The sequence below is a fragment of the Manacus vitellinus genome, unplaced genomic scaffold, assembly GCF_001715985.3.
Source record: "Manacus vitellinus isolate BGI_N305 unplaced genomic scaffold, ASM171598v3 scaffold_58_pilon, whole genome shotgun sequence".
Classification (NCBI taxonomy): domain Eukaryota; kingdom Metazoa; phylum Chordata; class Aves; order Passeriformes; family Pipridae; genus Manacus; species Manacus vitellinus.
In genome coordinates, this window is record NW_021940671.1 from 269,449 (window position 1) to 293,419 (window position 23,971).

The 23,971-nt window shown below is 44.0% G+C and overlaps 1 protein-coding gene across 1 annotated transcript; it reads right to left on the reverse strand.

Moving 5' to 3' along the window:
- Window positions 1–4,908: 4,908 nt before the first annotated feature.
- On the reverse strand, window positions 4,909–22,550 carry CRKL (CRK like proto-oncogene, adaptor protein). Its single transcript, XM_008929579.3, has 3 exons — window positions 21,939–22,550; window positions 18,295–18,757; window positions 4,909–9,653 (listed from the first exon to the last, which is right to left on the reverse strand). The coding sequence occupies exons 1-3, from the start codon at window positions 22,250–22,252 to the stop codon at window positions 9,519–9,521; spliced, it is 912 nt and encodes a 303-aa protein (XP_008927827.2). The 5' UTR covers window positions 22,253–22,550; the 3' UTR covers window positions 4,909–9,518.
- Window positions 22,551–23,971: the final 1,421 nt, after the last annotated feature.

The window sequence follows — 23,971 nt, forward strand, 5'->3', positions numbered from 1 at the left end:
CTGTGTTGTGATGCCCTGGAAAGAGGAAATTATGATCCCTATAGAAGCTTCTATCAGCCCTGTGCCACTGGAGCCAAATGGGGCTCTGAGTGACTGGAAACAAGCCAAGCCAGGCATCAGGGCACCATGCTTATCCTCCCTCACACTGCTCCCAGCTCAAGGGACAGTGAGGAGAAATAATGCTGTGATTTCTGGGATGTGGGGCTGGGACAGCTTGTGAGCTGTGGCACGAACTACTTGAGTCCAGACTATAAAGTACTTCACAGGGCTGTCCCAATTGCCTGGCCTATTAGTTTTATGGAGGGGCACATTGTAAGGATGCAGTTGATCTCCTTTTGCCACGGTAATGAAAATGTAACTGCAGTGAGGAGAGACACCCTGGCAGGGAGGCAGCAGGAGCCCGTGTTTGTGTGTTGGGGTCACCTCCCGGGGTCCCCGGGCATCTGTCAGTGGTGGCTGCCACGCGTGGGTCCATTTTGACAAGGAGAGCCTTAGCCCAGCCAGGGGTTCCTCCCCGTCCCCCGTCCCGCCCCGAGCGGAGGAGGAGGATGGAGCTGGGCGGCCGCACAGGCAGGGGCACAGTGCCACCCAGTGACTGCCTGTGACCCGCGAGGGGACAGCTGGGGCAGCCCGCGCGGGGTTTGTGCAAAGGTGTTGAGGGCCTGGAAGCGGCAGCGAGGGCACCCCAAGGTGGTGGAGATTATGGGAAAAGCCAAGAGACCATCTGTGTTGTTGCTCTGTGGTTACAGTGCACAAGGGGGGAAGCTCTGGTGCTGTCACGGCATGTCTGGACCGAGGGCTTTGTGTGACTGTTCAGGTGCTGACAGAGGCCGAGGTTGGGCAAGTTGGGGCTGAAGCAGTTCACGTTTTGGGAGGGACCCTGGCAGCAAAACAAGGGGAGGAGGAGGAGGTTACCTGGGATGAGCTGCTTGTCGTGGGGAGGATGTGTCTTTGCATTGGGAAGCACAAGATACGTCCAGTCCCAGAGAGAAGAGGCTGTCACAGGGGCTGCCTCAGAACCACTCAGCCTCTGCCAGGCTGGGGCTGGGCTGGAAGGGACCCCTTGTGCCAAGGTGTCTTGGACGTTAGGTGACAGCCACATGTGGTGGATTTCTGACTTGCACCCCCAGGTTAATGCAGGACTTTTCCTCCTTTCTGCCCAAACCCTGCCTACATTCCTTGCTGGGTCAAGCCCTGTGTCATGTTCCCAGGCTATAGCAAGCATCAACAGGCAGCTTGAATGGTGGGGGAGAGGGAAAGGAGCCAGGTACAGTGGGGTGCGGTGTCAGCAGCTCCTGAGGTGGCTCCCTGCAGTAAATTGCTGCCCCAGCAATGCCCTGACATGTTTCCAGCAGGGACTGTCTCTTGAAGGAGGCACAGATTGTGGCTCTATTTTGGGTGATGATTGCAGAGCCCACAGAGCATTTGGCAGCAGGGAGGGGTGTTAAATCAACCTGTCCTTCTCCAGGTACATCATCTCCTCCCCTCCATTTTCCATAGCTGTTCCAATGCAGTGCTGCCCCTGGGCTGCAGGACTGCAGTGTGTGGCTGAAATCAGGGCACTGCAGCGTGGGAGGCGTGAGCCCTGCATGCCTGATGCATGGAAGTCCCGCATCTTTACTGCCCTGCCAAGGACTGTGCACACTTTCTGTTCCTAGGCTGCTCTCCAATGTGTCTTTATTTTTGTCTGTTTAAATTTAGGCCAGTGTTGATCCCACAGACACCACTGTGGAGATCTGTGGGCTTTCACTGCTGTACAGCACAAAGCCTTGCTAGAAATCCAGCACTCTGTCCCACCAGCTGGAGAGCTGTTTCCATCCCAGCACCCACCTCTGCCTCAATCAGATGGTCACTAGTGATGGTGAAGGTGGATCACCCAGCCTTGTACAGGCAGGAGCTGCTACTGAGTACTGGGAGTAACCTTTTCATCACTACTGGGATACATCCTGCAGCTTGGGATGATTTTGGCTGGAGATTTCCAGCGCTGCTGCGTGTCCTGCATGCTCAGATCTGTGTTATAGCCCATTCAGCAGAATCCCAGACTGGAGCCAATTTTAGCCTTCCTGTTTCAGACTCCTGCTGATGTATCCCGCGTTCAGGCCAAGGTGCTATTTCTTGCAGGGAAATTATCTTTGTTAATTTTAGGTCTAGTTCTCCAAAGTGCCGAGTAGGCACAGCTATTCCAAGTAGTCGGGCACAGCGGGAGGTGTTCGATCTTCACGGGATGTGGCTCTTTCTTGCACAAGGAAGGCCAAGCCTGATGAATTACATTTCCTTTGTGCCTGCAGAGCGTGAGGCTGATGCTCAGCAGGAATCCAGCCCAGTGCTGTGTATCCATCATCACGGCAGACTTGGAGCCAAGTCACCAGCTGCAATACCTGGAAAGAGAAAAGCTGTTTCTCTTCAAGGTCAGTGGATTAATGGTATCACTGGTCACAAGATGAAGGAAAAAAAGAGACAGTGTAAGATTACAGAAATGGATTCAGAATATAGAAGTCCCCATGAGAGCCCCTGAACTACCTCATAGTCTAGATCAAATTAGTGAAGTAACAGAATGCACTAAAAAACTGTGGGATTACAGTCTAGAAATACAGGGTGCCATTACTTCACAGTAATGAAAAATGGGCAAGTTTGATTTTTTTATATTTTTCATGACAAGTTAAGGGTAGCAACAGTGGCTGGGTTTGTCACTTCTGTCAGGAGCATCCCTGGAGGTCTCCAGCTTGGCTGCTGAATGGTGGTGGGCTGAAAACGAGTCGAGTGCCAAGAGTTTCAAACCGACTCCTGTTGTTCACTTCTGTCAGTCCCTTCTGTCTGTTCAAAACAGCATCCACTCCTCACTCGCCTCTCCCCCCACATCAGTTGGGTCTCAGGTGCAGGGCAAGCTGGAGGAAGGCAAAGCAGCATGTCCAGTGCTGCCCTTCTGCCCCTGCTGCCATCTGAGAGCCCAGTGAGAGCTGCTCTTGCTCCAGGGTCTGGAGAGGATTCAGTGGATAGTGCAGACTGGGATCCCAGTGCAGCAAAGGGGGGTTGACAGTCCCCGGGATCCACACTGTCCCTTGTGCTTTAGTGATACATTTCTAGACCAAAAGCAAGTGACGGATTTTTCAGCACTGACTTTCAGCTGCCCTTGTTGGACCAGCCAGGACGCACAAAGCAGGAGCCAGTTCCCTGCGGATACCCCAGATTTAGTTCTGATCCCAATTGTCTGGTGCGCCAGCGGCGGGTTAGACTAATAACTCGTGCAGGGAGGGTTCTGGTTACAAAATGCCTGGAATGAAGTAAGCAGGTGCTGGGAAGGTTATCTGAGGGGAGCACTGTGTTAATTCCCTATCCCTCGCTCCCTGTGCCTACCTTGGAAGCAGCGTGGATGGTGTCTTCCACAGGTGAGGCTGCACCTGGCACACAAGGGGTGCACTGAGCAGGAGCAGTAGCTCAGCTTTAGCTCCCAAGGGTCATGCCAGTCTGGAGCAGCAGGGATGGGTCCGAGTCACAGTGGTGGGTGCTGGATTCCCAGGCTGCTCCCATGGTGGGCTGCTCGGTGGGCAGCTGGAGCAGCGTGTGGATAACCTGACCCAAGGTGGGCACACGCCAGTCTGTGTTAATGAGTCACAGTAATTGGTGCAACTCTGGCTCTAGGCAAGCTTGTAGGGCTTAGATTTCAGAGCAGGAGGCTCACTCTGGGACAGCTGTGATGTTTTCCTTCCCTGTGCCTGCCTGTCCCGCTTGGACACGCGGTCCTGCTGCAGGGGGGCTCAGCTGTTTGTGCAGCAACTGCCAGTTCACAGCTTGGGGTATGGAGGTCTCCTGAAATTGGAACTGCTTTACCTTGCCCCGCTGAGCTGTGACTGGTGGTCCAACAGCTGCTATGGGAGCAGCTGACCTGCCCTCTAAAAAAAAAGGCAGAGGGGACAATGAAGGGGATAGAAACTGCTACAGTTGCTCCAAGGTGAGCTGTCCCTGTTGGTGAGTGTGGACCTGAAGAGCTTTTGTATGTGCACAATCTACACTATGAAAAATCATGTAAAAAAACTACAAGGAACTGTGTTCTGCTGTGGCTGCATTTTATCTGAGTGTATTTAGCTGTATTTCCTACTGGTGTAAGCTCCAACAGACACACCTCTGGGTATGTCCTAGAGAGGTGTTTGTCATCACACTGGTTTAGAAATAAAACCTTTTAAATGAGTGACAAACTGATGAACCCAACTCATCCCAGCCAGCTGGCACAGAAAAATTAAGGCTTATACTGCCTGTTGTAGGACTGACCTAACTAAACTAGTTCAGATTTGCACTGGTGAGAGCTTGGATACAGGTAAGCCAGAAATACACCCAGGTGCAGTTACTGCTTGTTTCTCACTACCTTTGACTTTCGGCTGAGCACACTTGGCTGTTGCTGGAGGTTTCAGTGGCTGCTGTGCTGAGCACTCCTGGTACAAATCCCCCATCCCAGCTGCAGCGAGAGGAGGGCTGTGCCAGCCAGTGGAGAAGGTGAGTGTCCAGAGCAGTGAATCCCAGGCACCTCCACTCCCTGGGGTGTCAGAGAAGCCCGGGTGGTACCAGAACAGAACCAAGCCCTGGCTCACCCTGCTTTGGGAGGGGTGTGCAGCACCTGCCTTCATCTGCACTTTGCAGGGCACCCACGTTGTGATCCAGTGTGCAGGAAGCAGATCACAGCTGGAAAAGCAGGGACACTTGGGTTTGCCACATAAAGAAAAAGATGCCATGAGAAGCAGCCACAGCAATGGGCCAGCACTGCCAGCAAGCCAAATGCACACAAAGCAGCTTGAAACAGGATTATCAATCCCACTGCATGTACCTGACCTGTTCTTGCTTGTGTCATTACAACACAACTGGTTTTCTCCGAAATGCAACTTGCCAAATGTGACTATTTGATGATAAGACACTATGCAGAGTTGGCTATGAATGTTTATTAACATCACATGGAAATCTGTACTCCAGAGAAGACAAACACAAGGCTGTCACCATACCTACAGAGTCCAGGGAGCCAATGCAAGCTTTGTAGGCTTCTCTTTTGCAGCAGTTGAGTGTCTGATGTTCCTCTTAAGTTTTCCTCCTATACAGGATCATCTCAAGTATCAACACCCAGTTAATGATTTAACTGAAAAGCCTTAAGTTTACTTAGTGCTACTCTTGATCTGGATTGACTAAAAAGGCAAAAAGACGACCAGGATCCGGGTTCTCACTTCCGAAAGGAGACGTTTCTGATGTGTTGCACCGGCACCAGCCAGGATGCCAGTCACTCCCCTCTCCCGCACCTGCACAGGTTACACCTTAGTTACTCAATCAATAATAAGCTAAATTCAAACCATTTGCATAAATCAGTCACTCTTACAAGCACAGTCAAGGGGAACACAGTAAACAAAGGTCATAATTTCCAGAGACCTTTAAAAGCCTTGGCCAAAGAGCAGCGTTAAACACAGTGGAGGAAGATCAGACGTGTCGGGCGTGAGGGTGGAGGAGACAGTGATAATCTGGATAACCAGAGATGCATCTTTTTCAGGTGAACCTCCAGAGCCCAGCAGAATAGTCTGAGAGAGGCACGAGGATGAAACAGGGAAGTATCATTCAGCCTGGCAACAGTGTTTTCTCCTGCTTAATTCTTCCTTTGATTCTGGAAAACTTCAGTTGGCACTCTGTTCACCCACAAAACAGGGCATCATAATGACAGAGTAAGGGCTTACATACTCTGCTGTTATTGTCAAGGTTTTAAGACTTAAAGACAACAAATAATACTGTAAGTTGAGGCGAGTTTTATTTAGACTGTACAAACAGGGCACTGGGGAAAAAAACACAGTGGCTTGATGTTGGGACCAGTTCTATGATTTAAGTGGAGTAAGAAATTAAAAAGGCACTAATCTTAAGAAAAGACACTCCATATATTCTAAGAATATAATTCATTTAATACTGTTAATTTCATAGCACAAAAAATAAAACAAGCTATGATCCCCAAAATAAATTTTAAAAGCTTACACTTAATATTATTGCCTGAAGATCATGGTCTTTAAATTACATATTGTGTTTAAAAGTTTACACAGTGAAGACTGTCTCAAATACAAGGCCACCTTTCCCACTGCAATAATTGTATCCTTGACCCAAAACACAACTTTAACACAAATAAACAGAAAATGACAACTATACAGGAACGCTTTCACTGGTCCCAAAAGGCAGTCTTTTAGGCAGGTCTCACTTTCAAATGCAGGTAATTGAGGAAAATGCTTGAAAACTGGACTAGAAAACAAAGGCAGCCCACTCATTTCCAGGATGTTAATACAATATAAAAATTCATTTACAGGCACATGAAATGGCACAAAGAATGCTGTTTTTCCCTTTACAAAAATAATGCTCAGGCTCTTCAGAGCCCCAACCCAAACAGGATATTCCCTTTTGTTTATTCTTTCCCAATTTGTAAACAATCATGAATTAAATTAGCGCTTATCCAGTGATGGACACTGATTAAAACAGTCTTCATTTAAACTTTCAGACTGGTCAGAGGCTTCAACGTCTATATACACATGTAGACAGCAGGAGGAAGCCGAGCACTAAGCCTACGGTGGCACCAGGTCATTACACCAGCTCCTAGTTCCAAAGCAAGAACAACTTTAATGGTGCATAGATTGAAGCCATCACTTGTAGGCTCTCATGCTTCATATGAAGGTTACCTTACACGCCCAAGAACATTTACACTGATAGGTTATCACTCCAATTTAAGAGGTTTCATAAAGCAACAGACAGCACACGTGTAAGCAAGCGACAAGCGATTGAGAATCCGGAGTCCTTCAGAGAGAAACACACACTGATCCAATGCAGTCTTTATATGAAAATACTTGTCTCATAGTAAAATAGCCAAGACACATTTTGAAGCAAGGTTACAATCAGCTTAGGCTGGTCAGTATGCTACACTGAAACCACATTTTACATACCTGAACCACACCACTGCTACTTGGAGAAACACTGTTCATTTGTGGCCTAAAACCAAGTTCACAGAAATTTAAGAATTCTTGTCTTTGCATCAGATGCCACTACACACAAATTTTGCATAGTTTTGAAGGAAAATGTTTTGCTTTTCTGCAGAACATAATTAAACCTAAACCAACATCTGTGTTCAAAGTGTACACCTTATTCAAGGAGGGGATGAGTCAAGACATTTGTTTCAGTGAAAAAAAAAAAATCAGGTTAAAAGCTGTGTTCAAGATCTCAAATCTCACAGTATTTATTTACCAAGCAAAGGAAGAATTCAACCATCAGTCTTCTGAAGAGCTGCCTGTAACTAGGTCAGGCCTGAAATAAGATTTCTCTGCAGCAGACTGAGTTTAGTGCAGTTTCTGTATTCAAAAGATGACTTTCAGTAGTACAATCTGTGTAGTAAACGGGTGGGTATCGTCGGGGCACAGGAAAAGCATGACCTTCTTTAGTTAAGAGCTGCATAGCTTTTCTTTGCAAGACAAAATGTCAATGCCTATTGTCAAGAATTACAGCACCAAACAATTCAGTCAATGCTACTCTACTTCACAGTTAATTTGGTAGTAAAATGCTCTACAAGAACTTCTAGACTGTCAGCCACTCGATCAATACTCAATACTACAGAAAACAGCTAACAGATGAACAGAGAGACTTCTTTAAAACCCGGCACTTTGAATGTCTTGTTGCAAATGCCATTTTTGCAGTTCAGTGCCTTCCACCTCAGGATCTCATGGCACTTCCATGTGAACTAAGAACAACGTGCTTTTATTAGGATCAGGTAACACAAATTGACAAGAAAATGTGCTGGAGCTTAAGACAATGTTTATATCATTTGACATTTATAAGCAGGTGTTTGACGTTTCTCATTTTGCTACAACTGACAGCCTTCAGAAGTTGAAAAATGGAGGCTGCTGTTTTCCTGTAGCTTCCACACTGGACATTTGCTTTAACCAGGCTGTCTGAAATGGGAGGTTTTCTGGTTGTAGTCTCTGCAGACGTGTATTCTGTTAATTCAGCATTCCATCATTTTAAAAAGAGCATTCCAGTTCACCTACAACACACATTTGAAGAAGGTGGCACAGGATTCCACTGCACCTACACTTTGATATCCTGCACCCAGGCTCAGGATGAGCACCTGCATGGCATGGACTGCACTTCCTGCAGCCATGTGCTCTCTGCTGTAGGTACAGTTACAGCAGGATAGCTTAGGTACAGAAACAGGGAAGAAGTTGTACTGATAACAGACACCTTTGTGGCCTCCTCCAGCCTGAACACTGATTTATCACATGGGGAACTCAGGCAGCTGACTCCAATTAACCATTTTCTAGAGGATGCTGGGAGGGGGAGGGACCTGGGGCATATATAAACCAGAGCCAACTCATTTGGAAGGGTAAAGAAACCCATGATAACATGCAGAGTACTTGGGGTACAAGCAAGGAAGAAGAGGGAAGAACAAAAGAAGATGAAAGCAGCCCTGGAAGAGAAGCAGAGCAACACAGAGACACCCTGGAAAAAAGGTACTGTGTTTGAAAAGGAGCTTTCAATGAGCTGGGGCTGGCATAGTTAGGAAACTTTGGAGAGAGCAGGGAGCCTACAGAGAAATGGATGTAAAAGGTGTTTAATTGTTGAAGTAAGAGGATTTTATCAGTATTTACCAAGTTCTTCTGTCCTGCTCCTCTCCACACTGTGGCAATCTGATCTGTCTATCAAGTAATAGATGAGCACTTCTATACTAGTAAAACTACACTTTCAACACTGCAGAAGAGCTGTATATAGACCAGGCCAAAGTGTTTCCCCTTAAAGCTCACTTTCTACAGTTAGTGCTTGCAAAAATCATAGAAAGTCATTAAATATGTCAAAACCAGGTTACAAGTATCAAACCCTCCTAAGTTTCCTTATAAATAAATGCCTCAGCTTCAATGCAGCTCAATCAATGGTTATTTGCATTTAACACACACTGTTTCAGGAAGGTCAACAACAAGCTTAAGAGTTAACAGAAAGGAGCAGTGTCTAATACAACTGCTTAGAATACATAAGCTCCAATTATTGTCCTTTGAAGAGACCGTCATTTTAAATGTACTACCTTAGGACAGGTAATTTTAAAACTAAATCTTCTTCAGTCCTAAAATTGCATTTTTGTTGTTGCTTTTCGTTGGACAGTAATGCACGAGTTGCATGTTTTGATCTAAGATTAGGGCTCTTCCTACTGAGCAAACTAGAAAAAGTCCATGGAAGTCTCAAGAGGAAAGGTTTTCTTCCCATACCTCTCTGCTAATATTCCGGTTCAGTCTTCTCCAGCTTAAGGCCCAACAGTTTTAAAAGTGAAACTAAAATTCTGGATGATGCAACTACGGTATGAAGGTCAGGCAGTGACTTCAGTTGTATGTACTCCAAATGTATATTAAAAGAACCGTCAAACTGCAGCAAGCTGGAAAATGGGCAATGCTAGCAATGTGCCATTAAGTCATCATCCCACCTCAAACAATGCTAATGAGAGCCAGGAAAATGAAGCAGCAGTGTAAATTGGGCAGAGGGAGTCACTCGTTCTCATCTGGGTTTTGAGGGTCAAATATTTTCACGTGTGTGAAGGGGAACAGCCCTTTCCGACCGTTGACTTCTCCTTCCCACTGACCATTTATATTCATCCTTGTAACCTTCACTATATCTCCAACCTGTGGGATTAGAGAAAAAAGAGAAGTTATCACACCTCTGATGCAAATCAAATGAAGAGGAATAACAAATACAAACCCATTACAGGGAAAGAAACCTCACCCTCTTCTTGGCATAAGGTACAATTGAAAAGTCACTTTCACTTAACTACCAATATTTTGCTGCTAAAAACGATAATGTTGTCTGTGTATTTCCCAGAATATATGTGTATTTACATATACTCAACATGTAGATTTACCAATAGAAAGACAAATTACGGAACTACACCTTTTCCTATAGAAAGCCTTGCAGCTTTATGCAACAGTATCTTTAGCTTAGATGCAAATTAACATCACTAAAGCTTCCATCAGACTCAACATCCATTCAAAAGAGCACAGTACTTGTACTGGTTTTAGCATCAGCTGACCTACAGGAAATTTAGTTTTTCAAAGAAGGATCCCTAAGGCAAAGAAACCATTACTTGAAGTTTTAGTTCTGATTATTATAGTCTGAGAACCTTCTGTAGTTTCTAAAATAATGGTACAGTTCTAAAGCAGGCAAAAGCAATCTCAAACCTCTCTGTTTTAGTATTAGATATAAAGATTCTAGCTTTATTTGTTGTTTTCACCTCTACTTCCTGCCAAAGGATTTGAAACAGGAATGATGACATGTCAAGCCTTTCCTACCATAACTGTCTCTTCCTGTCTGGCAGTGAAAGATGAGAAAAGCCTAAACTATGATGGAGCAAGAAACATCAGCCTACACGATGATGTTACACTCTTATTGTTCAATACCTGTATTTAATTTGCATTAGGCCAATTTAGAAAGCAAAATATCCCATCTGACAAGCAGCATTTAAGATGAGCTAAATGCTCATTCTCAAATGCTTCAGGACAGCTGAACACGTGGTCTCTTGCAGCAGCTCTCTTAACTTTCCCCCTCCCTTCCTGTTTACTTAATTGACTCTATGTGGTAATGATAGTAAATATTAGAAAACTGACATTATCAGCTAAGAACTAATGTCACAAAAAGTAGAACCAGCCTATGACCAAGGGCCAACAGTTCATAAGTTTCTTTCCCAAACCAGGTTCAAGCTCTTTGTAGCTAAGTCTCAGTTACCAGACTACTGCTATGAAATTCAAAGGAAACTAGCTTTAATCTTCTTATTTAAGGAAAAAAAATAGACTTTAATTTTGATACAGTATGTATAACCACTTGTCTACACTGTCTAAATAGTATTAAAATTCAGAATAGATGCAGACAGGCCCGTGGCCAAGGTCCTTAAACTAAAATCTTTCAGGTAAGACCTATGTACTTTATGTTAAACTAAAACCCACTAATTTATAAAACAGTGTGCGTGTCCCTAGATGATTTGAAGCCCATTTAAACCAGTTACCATTACTCCAATAGATATTTTTTGAAGATCACTCAGGAGCAAGAGTCCTCAAGTGAAATTTAAGATACCACAATAAACTCCTTGCCAGTCAGTCACTCAGTGTTACATCTCTTACAATATAGTTTGTCCAACTTTGGAGCTACTTCTAGAGATTTAAGCTTTATGTTGCATGTTAGAATACAGCTAGACATTTAAGCAAAATGTGTTGCTCTACCTTCTCTATTTTTTTCCCACTCTTTGGGTTGTTTGTGTCCTGTCTAGCCTTCCCCAGTCTGAGACTATCACACTTGGAACCATTGTAATCTTGTACTTCTGAGAGAGGAGAAAACTCTCTGAACTCCCATGAGTTCTCAGGATATAACTCAGACTACATTACTTTTTTAAATGGACATTTTTATTTATGCTGTTCCTGAACTCAAACATGAAGCCAGCATACATAGGATGAAGTAGCTGAACGCTACCCATGATAGTCAGCACGTACACACAGCATTAACCTGACTGGTTTTCATCTCTGCAGGGCCTGCTGCAGCATGCTTTAATTGTGTATTTGCTAAAAAGCATGATTTGTCAGACTTCTCACCAAATAGAAAGGCTAGAGAAAGCTTTAAATAGTAACAAGATGACCTAAACAGGAACCCAGCGAATGTCTCTTTAGGAAAAGGCTGATAATATCTATAAATACTCAGTGTTACATTGCTATATTTAAATAACCCTTGAAGACAGATCTAAGTTCCAAGTTTTAGACCAAATTGAAGAAGATGCAGCCAACTTCACACCAGTTAAAAGCTAACAGGAAATTGCATTTACACCAGACCATAAACCCAATCCACCCTCAAACCCTTTAATATTAAAAATCATCTCTAGTATAATGGATCAAGAACATGGACCTGCATTTTCTGAGAATCCGACAATATAATTCTGTTCATGTGCTGTAGAGTTCAATCCATTATTCATTTTGAAGCTCTAGAAAATTTGGCTCTGAATGATTTCACAGCATGGATAGGTTTGGGAGCCTTACTTCAGCTGAGTGAAAAAAATATTTACAATATGTCTCTTATTGCATTGCAACAAACTGCCATGTAGATTAAGGATGTAAAATGTCCTTTACACTGTTGGGTGGGCAAAGCTATATATATACACACATATATATGTATTTATACATCAGCATCTGCCACTAAAGAGCTGGCTGACAAAAGCTACTCAAAAAATACTCCTATATGCCAAGAACCACTGGAATACTAAATTAGTTTGCAATAACTTTATATTATTTTTTATTTTATTTTTTAATGAAAGCTTCTGAATATCATCCTGTGTGATATTATCTCAAAAATGCAGTTTCCCTGAGAAGGCTAGATGAAACAGCATGCTGAAGTGAGATTTTTTGGAGCAGGAACCTTGATTTCATGATAGAGTAACTTATGGATCTTAAGTTAAAGACCTTCATTTTGGCAATGTTGAGAAGAATCTGGTCAAGTAATCCCTCTATGTATTTTCCCCCAAAATATTAAGTAAAAGCACTATTTGGTAAGTGCTTTATAAAGCTTCTATAATATGGTCAGTTGGGGTGCAATCTCCCACTAAAATATTTAACTTTTTGCAGAGAGTGTTCTAAGCCAGTCAGAGGGATTGTCTTATGATTAGGCACAGGACAAGAGTCAGGAGACCTGGTTCTATTCTCATCCCTGCCACAGACTTCCTGTATGACTCTGGGCAGCTCATGGCCCTTATCTATAAATTAGGATAACACTTCCGTAGACTCAGCATCTCTCAGGTTAATCCAGTCCTAAAGCACACAAGCATCACTGGATGGAAGCATCACTGCTGAAATGAGTAATTCTTCTGAAATGCAGCCATTTGGTTCCACCCAAATGATAAAATCAAAACGTATTTTAGATAGCATCTTTCATTATGTCCTTGTTAGAGCATGAATTCAAAGCCCTGGGGAAACAGGAGCTGTGGAACATGCCTGTCAGAAAGGTTGCTTCATTCACTCTGGACTCTTCCATACCTGTTTCCCATTTGTAGCTGATTCATACTCTACAAAATGCCATTTTATTCACACAGTCAACCAATTCAATGAGTTTTACAGATTTTCCAACCACTGTATGTTAACAGTTCTATGGCTCATAGAGTTCTGTAACCTAAGTTTAAGGAGATAAAAATGCATTCAAACTCTAAATCATTCTTTTAGCCCACTGGGTCAATACTACAGAAAGCACAGCTCTCTGGAATCTCTGGGGTGATGAATCTCAGTCATTATCCTAATTAGCGTCACACCTCACCTTCTTTGTTAACGCTAATGTTAGTTACCAAAACCAACAGAGAAGAACAAACAGGAGACACTGAGAAACTACCTGAAATCCCATTGTCTCTAAAAGGTATGAAGCTACACGAAAGAGGCAGAATCCAACCACTCTGCAGACAGACAAAGGGACACTGAAGGCGCTGGTGCTTTATGCATTCGAAGATCCAAGAGACCAACAGGCTGAAAGCACAGCTTAATTTTCCTCCACTTCTGATGTTCTGTGCCAGAAAAATAATAGCTGATGCCCAAACCAGAGAATCAAATGGTTCAGAGGAAAGACTTTTTCTATTCTTGAGACATGAAAAGAGGTCAAAGGACAGCACAGAAATGTGGAAGTCCTAGATGCTATTAATCTGGCCTCACCTAGGAACAGTAAAACAAAGGAACTTTGCTTTTCACCTAGAGCTATGAAAACAGTCAGAGGAGGGGTTGCAGCACTGAAAAAGTGCTGCTTTTCCTTAAATGATAGCAGCCTGTCTCCCTTGGATTAAACCACCTGTCATTACTGTACAGAATTTGGAGAGCTCACTTTCAATTCAATAGTTAAAACAACTGAAGTTCCCCAATCAACCCTTCAGAAGTACAGGCTCAATATTTTGCTCAAAATCCAGACCTTGTGGGTTAGATGCATTTTAATCTTTAATACAGCAATACTCAGTTTTCTTGGCTTGAGAAAAACACAATGCTTGTTGTCTACTGAAAGAAGTAGCCTAATTTCCTAATTAAGAAAGTTCTCCTACTAGCACATTTTGGCCTACTTCTCTCAACTTTCCTTTGAAGAGGGAAAAAGTTAACTGTAACCTAATTGTAACAAGCTCAAGAGAAATATTGTAAGTCAGTTATATAATTATAAACATTTCCCTGACGGGTTAACTTTGTATAGCAAACACACATGTATATGATTGATACATCATGAAAAGATAAACTACTTAACAGTATAATGCTGGCACAGGGCTACAAAAACCTATCATTAGTATAAAACTTTGCTATAAAAATATAGTGCAACTCTTGTTTAAAAAAATCTCTGATTCCAAAACGCTGTCATGTTAAGTCTGGAGATGAAGTCTAGGACTATTCCTGCCTTCAAAATTGTCTATGACACTTATTAGAGCTCTTGCAATTTATTTAGGAACCATTCTTTAAACATGTGACAGGTATAAATCCAGTGGCTGCCGCTGATCTCCCATTTTCTGGTCCCTTATGCCATTTTGTTCCATTTTACAAGTGAATTTGGAAGTTGTTGTTCGTGTCCTGGTTTGAGCTTATCAGTTTAGAAAAAAACTTTGTTAGCATATTATTACTAACAGGCTGGCTATAGGACTACTACTAGTTATTAAATGCTGGGAAACTTCCAGGTAGACTTTGCTGCTCTGTATCACAGCGACAGTGCCAGAGTTTCTGCTCTTACAGAATTCATCACCTTCTTCAACTGCTGTTCCCATATGATATGACCTTTGAACATAAGATTGCCCTCCTAGTTTTCCATAGTAAAGCAGGATTGAAGAACAGCAGCACATAACCCTGTAAGGTAGAGTTCTAGTCCCAGTAAACACAGGACACTGTATCCCTGTCCTTCATATCCCTTCCTCTACAGCACCAGAAAGGAAGGAAATAGCTTCTTGGCTTAAAGCACCCAAGTAAAGAAACAGATCTGGGTTGGCTGTTGTGCTTTTCAGTTGTTGGTTGGAGTTCTTTTATTTTTATTTTGTGGTTTGGTTGTTTGGTGGTCTGGTTTTTGGTTGGGTTTTCTTTGTTGTTTTTTTTTTTAATGCAGTATCCATGAAAATTCTACATATATTAGTAATAGTTGTAGTGAGAAACTACAGACTTCATTTAATTAAAAGCATTAAATCTGAACTGCCAAGGTAACTAACTCAACTGACAAGAGCATACATAAATCTTAGAAATACATGTAACTTATCACAGGCTTTAATTGTTCCCTAGTGCAGATAGATGCCCAAAGTTATATGTACCACCAGCTGTAAGCTTTGAGATAGTAGCTACACTTGAAACTAACATTTTAGCATATAAACAGATTATAATTTTTTATTTTAGAGAATAAAAGTAGAGTATATAATGCAGTAGGATCTAGTCAACACTTAGACATCAGTCATTTCAATAATACCAATAGTGTTACCCAGAGAGGTTGTTAACTCCCCATCCCTGGAAGTGTTCAAGGCCAAGATGGACAGAGCTTGGAGCAACCTGGTCTAATGGAAGGTGGCATTAGGGGGTTGCAACAAGATGATCTTTAAGGTCTCTTCCAACCCAAATCATTCTGTGATTCTATATGAATGCTAAATAAATGTAGCCCAGCAGTAATAAATGCCCTAGTACCTAGTATCCTACAGAAACAACATTGCAGTTGCTCTTAAACTGTCACACTTTAAATACTATTTAAAAGCTGAACACTCCATTGTTATCTAACCGAACAGGTCTTGTTTCAGATTTTCTGTAGAACAGTCACTTTACATTTTTCATTTGATAAATTTAAATAAATAAATAAAAATAGTATACTTTGCTTACAAAACAAACTTCTCTATAACAGGCTGGCTATGAATTTTTACCTTTTCTTAAAGAGAAATTCTGTCAGCTTATGTAAGCAATAGTGTACAATAGAAAAACTGGACCTGCAAGCAGGGAGCTTGTCCCATTTTCAAGCTGAACCCAGGAGAATGACATCCCTCCACTTAAAAGGAAGTCAAGCATTACTATGCAATAGCTTTATTTACTCCAGATGGTATTCTCTTCCTTTTAAGTACTGTCTGTGTGCTGACCACACAGGGCTAGAGCCAGCAAACAGATATTTTGCTCCTATATTGTTTTGTCAGTTTAAATGAGATTGCACAATCAGGAACCATGTAATTGTACTAACAAGGTGTGCTACCTGTACAAGCTGGGCTTCCATTTAGAGTACACTTATACTAAGGTAGAGTATGTCAAATACTATTCTTATGAAAGAACACCATGAACTTTCTTCCCCAGGACATTCCCATAACCTGTTCTTTGTCTAACACAAGCTACTCTCAGTGGTCTTACAAAACAGAAGCTTCAAATGGTTTAGATTATTTAGTGATGTGTAGAGCCCTGACAAGGCTGAGATTAAATATATCATCATGGCCCTGCAGGTGTTTGGCAGCCTGAGGGAAAATCATGAAAAGATGAATGTGTTTTTCTTTAAGAATAGTCTATGTGACAAAAAAGTTCCCTATGCATGGATAGGTAGGGAGAAGCTGTAATCACTGATTTCAATGGAAAGATGGATCAGTTCCCAGAATTCTGCTTCTGAAGCTCTTGAGAGGGCACAGTGTGCATAAGGTGCACTTGCAAAAAAAACCAGACTGCATGGGAAGACAAAAAGGCATGAGGCAGTAAGTGATTATTGGATGAGAAGAATCTCTCAAACAAAACTTCAGCAATTTGAAGGTTCAAAACAAGTCAAACCTACGTGTTGGTCAGAGAATTAATCCTACTGGTATCCTAGAGTGGCTAAATTGACAGGATTAACTAGTTCACCTAAAGAGCAAGTCAGAAAAGTCTATTTGGGGCCAACTTTCCAAGTGGTTCTGCCACCCTGGAGCAATGCAAGTTCCCTGAAGTAATTCCATGGCACATTGATAACACAATCAAATCAATTGCTTGCCGTGCTTTGCTTTCAGAAGCATAAGTAGTTTTGGCAGGAATCTTCTGTACAGTGCAACTGGCAGTGAATTTACACTTTGTTCTATGATAATTTTCACACACTGTTCACAAACAACAAGCTGCTAGATTTCATAAGACACAAAGAAAACCCAGTGATATATATTTAACTTTTAACCCCATAAGAGTAATCACCTGTAGAAGTCTTACAGGAGGAAAAAACACTTAGGGCGAGTATTGTGAATAACTGGAAGTCACAAATATAACCTTTCCAATTTCAGTCCAAAGTATCAGCCATAGGTAACAGCTTTAACTTGCAAAGAGACTGAGAAAAAGCAACAGGAAAAGTTCAAAAGTATTTTTAAAACCACTATTTTACTTGCTAAAATGTTGTTGCTTCCTATGCTTGTTTCCTTGCATTTGTTCATTGAAGGTATTGCAGCACACTCAGATTTAACCTTGGACACCAGCATTTTTTCCAAAGGAGATACTTTTTAACTGTGGTTAATAATCTAAATATAAAAGTAACAGTAACAGTCTCAATGTTTTGGATATAGCTTTAGAAAACGTATTCCAATCCATCATTTACTTCAGTTAAACTAACACTGTAACACGTATTCTTTACTATTTACAGACTAAAGCTTTAAAATCTTAAAGATATCCCTAATAAAAATAAAACAAAAAATGCTTTGGCAAGCACAGGAACTTCCAGCACAACTTTAGAGGTTACATTACACTCCTTCATCTGACCTCTTCACCCCCAATTTAGGTCTTAAGGTGTCTCAAATTCCACTTTTTCAAAAGTAAAAGGGACTGAAGTATTTCTTATATATTCTGCTCAGATTTCAGCTCTCAGTATGAGATCAAGTGCAGCTGAGGATCAGAAAGACTGTGTGTATCAGCAATCCTTACCTTTCTCTGAAGGATGCCAGTTCTCAATCTGGAACACTGCAGTGATTAATGAAACATCTTTCCTTCTCCAAGATTAGGTGGAGAAGCCAAGTCATCCTCTGACTAGCACTTACTTCCACAGCAGCATGTGTACACTCCACTACCCTTGCAACATCTGAACTGTTGAACAAGCAAGGGAGGGAAAATACAGGTCCTGAAGCTACTGACTTGGTCACTTCTCTCAAAGGAAGTGCTATAGATGAAGCAATTTTTGTAGATGTTTCTTCAGACTGTGACCTAACTTGTCAGTCCCTTGACATAACTCAGCAGATTTCATACAAAGTCAGGCACACTGGCTTCACCACTGACAACTTTTAGTTTCTTCGTTTAACAAGGCAACTGAAAACCCTAAGACTTGAGAGGAAACACTTACCTCTAATGCCAGTGCAGTCTTGTCATAAGCACAGGGTACTCTCTTTTGGATAGCTTTGGCATAGACTGGTCCGTTCTGTGTTGATGGCAGAGGATTGATCACTGCTCCGGGTGTGCTGGATACTGAGGGAAGGGGACTTGCAGTTTGAGGCTGAGCATAAGCGTGGGCAGGTTCTGGAATACCATAACTGTTGGAATTCCTGTTTCCATGCTTCCCAATAGAAGATCTGACTAGCTTTTCTACATAAGGAACAGGAATCATCCCAATCCGACCATCCTTGTTTCTGGCGCTCCACCACTGTTCTTCTGGCTTCTCCACAATGACCAGTATCTCGCCCTTTTTAAATGGAAGATCCTCGGCATCATTGCCAGGAAAGTCATAGAGAGTCCGAACATACTCCACATTTTCTTCTGCAGTGGACAGAGCAGGGGCAGATCCAGATCCCATGGGTGGACTTGGATACCTAAGTGTAAAGAAGACTTGGTAAAAGTGATGGGTACTGGTTTGTGTTTCCAGTAACAAAGCCAAGTACCGGTTTTACAGCAGGAGCATCAATTAGAGAATTACTTGTTCAGCTTTGTAATGAAAGTATTGGCTTGGTAGCACTGTGAGGCATTTCATGAGTAACTCATGCTCTCAAGTAATTACTTAAATACCCAAATTAGCTACCCCAGAAACCCAATAAAAATCTATCACAGATGCAGAGAACAGTGAGAAATAATGCAAAATCTTCATCCTCCTGTTCTGGATTGTTGTGAGGCCCTCTGAGTGGAGTAAAGTTAATTCTATAGCTTAAGTTATGACAGGCATGAGAGAGAAAACAAATAAAAATCATTTGGATGACTGGGGTGGAAGGTCCACAAAAATGTAGCTGTGAATCTCTCCAAGAGCCCCCCCACCCAAAGTCACCCAAATGATCTGTTTGATTTTTGACTACAGCATCCACTTCTAGAGACTTTACTAACTCTAAATGCCAGACTTGAGGCACCATAGTGGAAAAACAGAACAGAAGTATGACATATTCATAAAAGACAGTATGAAATACTTGCATCCACTGGTAAGAAAGGAGTAAGAAAAAAAAGCTAGCCTTCTAGAAATATTCCATTGCCTTCTTAACCATAGTATTATCTTTACTTTATTCACATAATTGTTTATTGCTATGTCCATCATATGTCAAATACAGTCACTTTGTTGTCTGTGATAATATTCTACTGGCCATCAAATGAGACTATTTTCCCTGCAATGTATTTCCGTCCTAAATGTTATACATTTTATTCGAAGCAGCTGTCAGAAATCTTAACGGATATAGGCCACAGCAGATACTTATTATCTAAGATATGATAGCAAGAATGCATGTCATTAGCCTACTTCAATTCTCTTCTGCTACTTGCAAAATATGATGGAATTCAAACCCCTATGATTTTTGCACGATATGCCAGAAGCCCTGAACAGAAAGATATTCAATCTTTCAGACACCCTGCTGCAGTCAAAGAGGGGGGAGAGAGAGAACCCTTCAGGGAGCAGTCACTCTGCATAGGCAAGAGCTCAAGAACATCTGTAATGATGGTCAGAGCTCACTATTAGAGACACAAAACAAATAGGAAGTTTAAAACAATCTATTTTCAACTGTTTGAAAGTTTAAAATGTCATATTTGAGATCTAAAAGTACTGCACGGCTCTGTACAACAAACTGCTTAATTCTACTGCAAAAACCACCTTTCAGGTTGTACTTTATGACATTAAAAGAATGAACAGCTTTCAGAAGCACAAGCACCTGAGTGCAATGAAAATGCCAGAGACATAAGAATTAGCATAAGAGTTCTGAAGCAAATACCTGTCCACCCCTATTCTAAATCTAGTCCATTAACTAAAAATAAAATAAAAAGAAATCCGGAAATGCTACCTCTCATCCTCCCTCTTGCAGCAGGAAGTTTCCTTAGAACAGAATTTCAAACCATCAACCACGTCACTGATTTTTCTAAAAAGAGGTTTAACAAAAATCATGCTAAGGAAAACCACCTAGTTGATCCTTACAAAAAAAGCCTGTCAGTTCACAGCAGGTTGGGTCCCATCTGTCTGTGCTGGGAAGAACAATAAGCAATTGAAACCTTGAAAATAAGGTGGTACTAAAATGTTCATAGAACATTTCACCCAGGACTCCTGACAAATACCAAGTGATCAAGTGAAATCAGCTCCAAGTTTTCAAATGCTTTGAGAAAACCAGGTCAGCCATGGTCATAAATGATTAGAAATGAGTTTTTTCATCAAGAAAGGTACAAGAGTATCCAGGTTCAGAGAACAGAGATAAAGCATAAAGATTGCTTCAGTGTAAGACTTCTTTGCTCCCAACTGTCCACAAGTTTAAGCATGCACATAACACTGGGCAGCTCCAGTTAAGCATTCCTGCAATGGTGGAAGTGATATTTTTTTTCACCTCCCCATCCTTCTAGCCACAGTCACTACACAGAAGACTTGTGAGCAGCTTGAAGAGTTCTTAAAGCTAGTGCTTTCTGTCACATCCTGCTCATCACCTGATAGCTTCTCAGAAAGACTTCTGACCACTTGAGTTTTTTCAACTTGACAAGCTATTGTCAACCTTTGACAAGTGACTGTCATTAACTACTGGTCTATGCCAAGGTTAAATTGTGATTATAAACCTCAAAGTTATTCTTCTCCTCTAAGAACTTGCTAATCTGCAAAATGGAATAAGATTTTAAAATGCAGAATTTAGAAGTGAACCAATCTGAATTTCTCTTTTTAATTTGTCACTACTTTTCTAGTTTTTATTTCTCTTCATTCTATCCAGGAAGCCCAAAAGCTTTGAAATAAGATACTGAGAAAGGCTTTATTGATGAAAAATAAGGAGTATGTGTTCTAGGGTTTTTGATGAGCAGTTTACTGATGCAGGTTGCAGGTATGTCCCATGCTGGGAACAGGACAAAGAAGGAGCTCATAGCCAAGTCACATTTTCCCATCCTCCTAGAACAGCATTTCTCAGAGTATGCAGATATAGATGAAAAGTGACATAACCAAACTGTGAGAAATAAATGCTTTACATTTTTCTGGGGTGGGAGTGCCACTCTAGGAGTTTGGGAAATGCTGTTCTAGAATGTATTAATGCTGACATAACAGGGTGAAGCAGCCTAATCACATAAAGGCCTGTTCTATTGTAATCAGTGTGGATGCAGGGGCAGACAGCAAATTATGCTCCGAGGCTGTACTTCAATCCCTGAGAAAACGGGTGAACCAGCTTCTCAACCATCCTTGGAACAGAAAGACAATACCAGCAGGGTAACACAGAAAGGGTGACGTGCTTCGGCACGACCACACCCTCTTGCAAGGCAATTATAGACAGTGGTAGAGAGTTACACAGTACCTTTACACATCTACACGTACTGTAAGGACAGGGCCGCTGCGTTATGTGGATGATTTGACTGAAAGAACAACCCGTAATGGTCAGGGAGAGCCAGAGCCTTAAGAAGGCCCAGTATTAGAAAGAAATGTTTCCTTCGTACACATAGTATATCCACTGCCAGGATCCCGGAGCTACTCGGCTGGACTATGACACCTTTATAGGTCTCGCCTCCTGGTGCCACCTGGAGCAAAGGTGGCGGTGCGGGGGGCGGGGGCAGGGTGGCACTCACCTGGGCGCGGGCTCGATGAGGGTGGTGGTGTCCAGGTAGTGGATCTTGTAGAACTCCAGCAGGGCGGGCAGGTGCTCGAACTCCTGGTCGCCGATCTTAAAGCGGCGGTTGGGCAAGGAGTTGATGATGTAGTGGGAAACGCGGGAGTTCTCGGACACCGAGAGGACATAATCGCCCGGGCAGGTGGACGAGTCCCGCACCAGGAACATGCCGTGCCGCTGCCCCTGCAGCCGCGTCTGCGCCTCCGCCCGGGACACCGGGCCCACGTACCAGCTGGAGCGGTCCGACGAATCGAAACGAGCGGCGGAGGACATGGCTCCGGCCGGGGAAGGGGAAGGGAGGGGAGGAAGGAAGGTGAGGAGCCCGAAGGCCCAGGCAGAGGAAGAGACTCGGAGAAGGGAAGGCCTGGGCAGAGAGGCCTGGGAGGCGGCGCGGGCAGGGGGCGAGGGGGAAAGCGCGGCTCGTGCCCAGCCCAGGAGAGAGGAAACCCAGGGAAAAGGGGAGAAGGAAGCTCCGCGCCGCCAGAGGCGGAGGGCCGAGGAGCGGCTGGGGGGGGGCTGGCCAGACGCGGCGCTCAGGGGCCCCGAGTCTCCCTCAGCGGCGGGGTGTGCAGGGCATCCTTCCGCCTCTCTCAGGCCTGTGGCGGGCCCGGCCAGGCGGGTTGGCGAGAACAGCGGCGGGTGGCACGGGCGGGCGGCGAGCGGAGCCGGCGCGGGGCGGGACGGGGAGGCAGAAGCGCCGGGCGCCGCGTCCCCGCGGGTTCCCTCCCCTCGCGAGCCAAGCACCAAAATGGCGGCGGCGCCGGGCGGCGGGCGCTCCCAGACACCGCCCCGCGCACGCGCCATGGCGGCGGCGGGCGCGCGCCGCGCCCGCCCCGGGGCCGGGCTGAGGGCGGTGGCGGCGGGACGGGGACTCGGTGCCCGTCCTGGTGTTCAGGCACAAGGAGAGCCCTCCTTCCACAGTTCCCCGGGCTGGAGTCACTTAGACCTTCCCGGCGCGCCCCCGGCCGGGGTGAGTGAACGTGCGCTGAGTGAGGCAGGGGTGGCCCCGCGCCCACCGCAGCCCCTCACAGGGCAGGGCTCCCTCGGTGCTGCAGGCGCGCTTTGGCGCAGGTCACCCACAAAAACTGCCCAGCTCTTGATTTTAAGACATCTGAGGGGGACTCTCCATCTTTTGCCCATCCCTCTCTCGGCATATCCTCCCTCCTCGGTGCCGCCCAGTCCCAGGCTTTCCCCTCTTCGCCTCGGTGCCCCGAGGCACCGTGCGGTTCCCTTCCGTCCGGGGTCTCTCCTGCTTCCCTCCCCTCCGCACTCCTGGATCCGAGCGGTGACAGCACCCTGACCCCAGGCGGTTTGGAGACAGACATCGCCTCCCCTGAGGTTTTGGTCTTTTACTAGTTAATTTTTTTTTTTTTTTGTAAGGAACAAAACGGACCGCTGTGATAATCATCTCTGATCTCGAGATAACTTCCTACGTGCTCCAAGAGGCCGTTTCCTGCCTCTTTATAGCCTTGTTCCCAGATAACGGGGTCAAAGCCCTGTCTGGCTCGGGCGGGAGGGAAGATGGTGTCGCAGCCGCTGAGGAGGAAGGAAGCCCCGGAAAGGACTCAGCAGGGCTCTGGGGCAGCACTTGGCGCCTGGTGGGGATGAGCTGTTCGAATTCGAGAGGGATGTTGGCGCGGTGACCCCACACAGGCACCGAGACCTCTGCGCAGTCTGACTCAGGGTCCGGGGGGCCGGCGGTGCCAGTGCCCCTGTGCAGCTGCAATGGGCAAGAGGCGCCACAAAACAACTGCGCTAATTCCCCACTCGTGCCAGAAACCTTTGCAAATTGTGTGATTTCTAGCTCAGTCTGGTGACTTTGTGTAATTTGGGCTTTTGATTTTGGTTTTCTTTTCGTTTTGCTTGGGGCCTGGCAACGTGAAATGAAGCAGCACGTGAAAGCAAAAAAACTAGTTAAAATGGAGAAATAGATTTAAGATATCTGTCTTGAAGTGCCTAACCAGACTGTTGTCCAGTCTTATTCCACCTTTG